The sequence below is a fragment of the Chlamydotis macqueenii genome, chromosome 18, assembly GCF_036417535.1.
Source record: "Chlamydotis macqueenii isolate bChlMac1 chromosome 18, bChlMac1.mat, whole genome shotgun sequence".
Taxonomy (NCBI): Eukaryota; Metazoa; Chordata; class Aves; order Otidiformes; family Otididae; genus Chlamydotis; species Chlamydotis macqueenii.
Window position 1 is genome coordinate 2,580,239 of NC_141573.1, and position 5,704 is coordinate 2,585,942.

A 5,704-nucleotide genomic window follows, 5' to 3' on the forward strand; every position below is an offset into this window, starting at 1 on the left:
TGGTTTGTATTTTCTCTTTGTTGTTAAGATTTTGCTTCATCTGGTAAATTTTGTGGAAAAGAGGGGAATGGGGTGAGCAACTTCCAGCTGCGGCAGAAAAAAAAATGCCAATTGCTGCCTCTTGGTGGCTGGGAAGAAGCTGCTGAACTCGAACCCAAGGCACTGGCTTTCTGCAGACCAAGGGAGGACACGCCGTGCTCTGGGAGAGCAGCAGGAGCTTGTGTTTCACTTCAGCTCCCAACTCCCTGAACAGCCCAGAATGCAACCAAACACCTTTATCTGGATCGGTGGGCACCTTCATCCATTTCATTAGGGATGACTGAAGGGCTAGGTCTGCATCTCTGCTGTGAGGACATGTGTTAGCACTTTTGGGGGGTTTCTGGGAGGCTTGCTTGCTTTTGCATTGCTCAGCTCTGCAATGGGGATTAATTTTTAAAAAGTCAAATGGAAACCCTTGGGAAACATCCTCATGTAGAAAGAGCAGATGGGTGAGGAAGGTTCTCCCTCTTACTTACCCAAAGCTGCTGTACGCTCGTGTACTGCAGGAGTCTTTCCCAGGTCCTCTCCTAGGCAAGCAGGATGTAAGAGCTGGCTCTACCAAGAGGACAGTCAGGCCTCACATAAATGATAGTTATGGAAGAAATCTGCACATTTTGTGTGGCTGTGTATCCCTTCTACGCCTCTGTCCGTTCCTGTCTTATCCAACTGGCACTTATCAAAGATCCTTCACCAGATGAGGAGGTTGCAGGTTAAGCACGCAAGCTCTGGACGCAACTGCCACACAGAAGTACGTCTGCGAGCAGGGCTTGCTTTGGCTTGTTCCTCCAAACAAACAGAGTTCATGCTAAGAAGCTTCCACAGAATATATTTTCAACTTTGTTGGTTTGCTTGTGACTTGGCATCTTTTAAAGTCAAAAGACCACTCTGCACTTTATAAATCTTTCCATGACCTCTTAGTGCCTAAGATATGGAAGCTTAAAACTGTGGCTGAGGGGAAGAAAAGTAAAATGTGCTCTCACAAGGTGTGTGGTGGAGGCATGTTCTTTATTTCTGTGTCTTTATTCATAAAAATGCAATGCATGCTTTACTATACATCATTATACATAGTTTTTACACTGTGATAAATGAAATTAAAATATCAAACAGAGAAACCTAGAAAAAGCCAGACTGGTTGAGATCAGTGGTTCAACCAGTATCCTGTCTCCAGCACTGGCTGGTATCAGATGCTGTAGATAAAAGTAGAAGAAACTGTATAGCAGCCTGTTATGAATTAACATGCCCAGGAGAGAAGTTTCTTCCTGACCCTCATCAGTTAGCGGTTGGCTTACATGCCAAAGCATACATTACTATACATGCTCACGTATTTCTCTCTATCTGTACCAAGAAACATGTGACAAAACGCTAAATCAGACTCCCCGTACTTTCCCTTACAGGAAAGTGATGCTGAGGAAAGAATTTTCTTCGCCGCAAGAGGCTCACGCAGTACAGAACTGGGAGAGGGAAAGGCAGCTGAGATTTGCAGCTTAATGGGGGAAGCTGCTTTGCAAACAGCACCTGAAATATGCACCTTTTGAAGATATTTTGGGGATTCTGGTTACATATCTCAGTAGCATTTCACCTCTCTGAGTAGCTTTACCTATTAAGCAGATACTCACATGTGTGTAAGTACTTGGAAAGTGACCAGTTAAGGAGACTGCATGTTAAACATTCCCTTTTTCTGAAAATCATGGGATCACAGAAAAACAGGGATGGAAAGTTCAAGGCAAGGTTGACCATTCTGTACCACTCCTGACAGCTGGTTTCTCCAGCAGGCTCCCCAGAGCCACCGCCACAGAGATTACACACCCCGCAGATCTCTCAGTGCTACGCCCTGCTTGTGACAGGGTTTCCTAATTAACTTCAATCGCTTTGGCTTCAGTGTAAGCCCATGTTTTGCTGTCCTACCCACCAGATTCAGGAAACATATTGTCCCTCTGTCTTGAGTCGCAATTTTTGTGTTTGAGAACTGTTTCTTTGTTTCCTAACCCCTTTTTGGACTGAAACACCTGCAGTTATTTCCCCACTTCCTCACTGACATGTTTTCTAGATCTCCAGATTCTCTTCAAATTGTTCCACATCTTTCCCAAAGCGCGGTGCCCAACACCGAATAAAGCAACCCAGCCAAGATCTTCCAAAGACAGAGGAGCGTGGAAGGATTACTTCACGTGTCTTGAAGGGTATATTCTGTTTTATACAATCTGGATGGTGTTTTTTCCAACACCACATAAGTATTAAGACCCTTATATATTTTCCTACATTCCTTCCTTTTTTTTTTTCTTTATTATTTCCCCAATGCCTGCCAGTGCTCAAATCCAGGATACAAAAAGATGTTTTCTACTGCAGTCATAGATGGATACTGCTGATGATTCAGCATATAAAATAGGCTAATTAATGAGCTTCAGCATGACCACCTCCCCTCAGGCTTGTTAATACGCTTGGTTTTACCTAAAGGGATCACACAGACCCAAAGACAAGTGCTAGTAAATGAGAAATGCAAGATACATTAAAATAATGCAGCAATACTACTATATGGAGTAAATTTCAGGAAAAAAGATTCAGCCTGCTATTTTTCTTCACTGAATGTGATGAGCTCATAAAAATTTTGAATTAGTCAGAATGATGTGAATGATTCGTCAGACCTAATTTTAGCAGCCTAAAGATAGCCAGTATTTCCACAAGAGTCCTCTCATCTCCTTCAACAATCAATGGAGAGGGATGAACACTTCCAGGATAAACACATCCTATTGCCTTCAGCTCCCTAAAAAGCCAGAGTGAGATGGGATGAACTCCCCTGTGAAGACAGAAGAAGAGTTCTCTCCACAGAGAGCCTCGAACAGTAGGCAAACCATTTATTGATGGCTGAGGTCAGGTGAGATAAATCCCAGTTTAGGCAACCACAAATTCAGAGATAATTATTTTTACATTAGGATGATAATTAAATACAATGCAAATTAACCATAATCATTGGGAGCAAAAAAGCATGATGAGATATTGCTTATTGAATAATTACAGAGATATGCAGAGCATATAACTTCCATGTCACAGACAACTTCAAAACATTAACATTTTCCTTTTTTTCCAGATTGAGCTGAATTCCTCTGTGCAGGATCATTTTTACAGTCATTGCAGATGAAAAAAAAATATTTCATTTTGACAAAGTCACACTGTTTGGCATCCAGATTGATCTTTGTCTTTTTAAAGAGGCATGATATACTAAAAAGAAAAGCAAGGCTGACATTCTGAAATGAAAGGTGTTTTGATGTAAAATATTGCACAGCTCACTCTAAAAACATGATCTTCTCTGTGAGGCTCGACCTGACTTTGCTGATTTGGATTGCAAACTGGAGGTCTCGTTTTGATTTCTGAAGAGTGCACACGAGCCACTTTGGCCAGCCCTCCAAGCCATCAGCCACGTAACAAAGCCTCCATGCAGCCCCAAGCCAGCTGACACACCGCGCACCCGAAGCTGCTGCGGGAGCGGCACTTCTGGGAACGGCTCATGACCAGGAACGAGAAAAGCTCTCCAGGATCCCACTGTGGATCCCACAGGACTAGGCAGGGTGTAAGCAGGTTTCCAAAGCTACCCAGTAATACTGGGTTCAGTTTTTCTTGCCAGTTCACTCCCTCCTATAAAAACCAGCCCCATAGATTCACCAGTGTAACCCTGGGATGGGGGCTTTGAACTGCTAGAGAGGTGCAGTGAAAGCATCATCTTTTGTTGTGATGGTGGGGGAGTTTCAGAGCCTCCTAGAGAGACTGGGAACTGGCCTTCCAAATAAATTAGGCAACTTTAAAAAATCTGACCGAGAGGGCACACTGCATTGTTTTTGTTCCCCGCGTAGATCATTATCTGTCGCTGGGTGTGCCCAACATTGGTCCCTGCAGGGAAATAAAGTTCACAATAAGTTTGCTCAAGTACGGTAGCTGTCTAGTCAACCCAAATGTAAGCTGTCGTCTTGTGCCAACGCTGATCTGTTACTGGTACCCACGCTAACCAGTATGAAGCTCCTTCTAGCAGCTCAGCAGTGTAGTACAATGTAGGCGTGCTGTCAGCGAGGTTTATAACATAAATACTTGTGCATATGAGTTCATTGTTTATATTCTAAAAGCTATGCTGGGAGAATTTGTTGGAAGTTATTTTAATTGCAGTAAAAAGCTAGATTTGGGATTCTATTGATAGTCTACTTAAGGTCACAGTTGCTTTCTGATAAGAAATTTCTCCAGAAGGTTGATTGACAGTTGTCACTGAGTCTTCTGGATCTTCACAACTGGTGATGAGGGCAACTGCACTGAATGACTTCTGGTTAGTACTAAATGACTTCATCTCCAGCGCTGATGTCTCTGCTTCTTTTTCTCGTGTCTTCTCGGTTCGGTTCCATTCTTGCTCCTTCCGATCCAGCTGCATGGCACTGCAGTGAGGAGCATAAACTTCTGTGGTTTCTTCAAACTGTAAGCAATCCACCTTATAGTATTTTTTCTTTACATGTAAGACATCGTTAAACCTATGGCCCCAAAGAATCTCTCTGGGAACATATGAGCTTCTTGACTGATGTGAAGTTCCTGTCGAATCACCCGTGTAGACAAATGTGACCAAGATTTCAAAGTTGTCCTTGGCCAAAGCTTTCCGGTCTAGACCATACAAGGGGCTCTCACTATCAATTTCATGTACAACTGTCACTGGTGTAACAAGTATGATCTGGTCGTTTAGCAGCTTCAAGTCCTTGTATTCCATCGTCATTCTCCCCTCCTTGTCTTCCTTGTAGCGTAGAAGCTGAGCTCGTACAGAGCCCTCAACCATGTGATTTGGCCGGAAATCACCAATGCGCCACATGAGGCAAAATTTATCATCCCGTAAGCCTACTACAGCATAGTAGCTAAAACGAATGGTTTGAGCTCTTTTTCGAGCCGTGGCCATTTTAGCCAAGGCTGCTCCGATTATGAAGGTGTCAATAATGCAGCTTAATACCGACTGTAGGATAACCATGAGGATTGCAACAGAGCACTCTTCTGTAACGCAGCGGTAACCATAACCGATGGTGGTTTGGGTTTCAAGGGAGAACAGGAATGCTCCTGTGAAGCTGTGGACATTCGCAACACAGGGGGTTATTTCTTCATCATTGAATAAGTCTCCGTGGTGGATTGCTATCAGCCAGAAGACTAGGCCAAAGAACAACCACGAAAGAACATAGGACAATGAGAATATCACAAACATATGGCGCCACTTGATGTCCACCAGTGTGGTAAATATGTCCACTACGTAGCTCTCCCATTCCCCAAAGATGTGTTTGAAGTACACATTGCAGCTGCCATCCTTGTGGAGAAATCGCTTCTGCAATCGTTTCACCCCCATTTCAGGGCTTTCTTGACAAGCGCCTCGGTAACTGGTCTTATTTCCCTGTATGCTTACAGGCCTATAGCAACCACTCTGTTCAGGCATCTTTCTCATATCTGCCTCGTGGCATCAGTTTACAGAACACACTTGTGGTCCCAGGGGCTATTTGTTTTCTTTGTTCATTGGAAATCTATGAAATAAAAGAAAAAGTTTATTTTTGTTTTAATTTTCCGTGCCAGAACTCTGTAACACCAAATCTAAATACATTCACTCTGCGGCCATCATGAGCAATTTTCTGAAGAGTACAGATTCTGACATTCATTACACAACATA

At 43.3% G+C, this 5,704-nt stretch overlaps 1 protein-coding gene across 1 annotated transcript; it reads right to left on the reverse strand.

Moving 5' to 3' along the window:
• Positions 1 to 4,195: 4,195 nt before the first annotated feature.
• KCNJ16 (potassium inwardly rectifying channel subfamily J member 16) lies at positions 4,196 to 5,485 on the reverse strand. The gene has a single exon (XM_010118515.2). It carries the CDS (start codon positions 5,483 to 5,485, stop codon positions 4,196 to 4,198), a length of 1,290 nt encoding a protein of 429 aa, XP_010116817.2.
• Between the last annotated feature and the right edge of the window lie 219 nt (positions 5,486 to 5,704).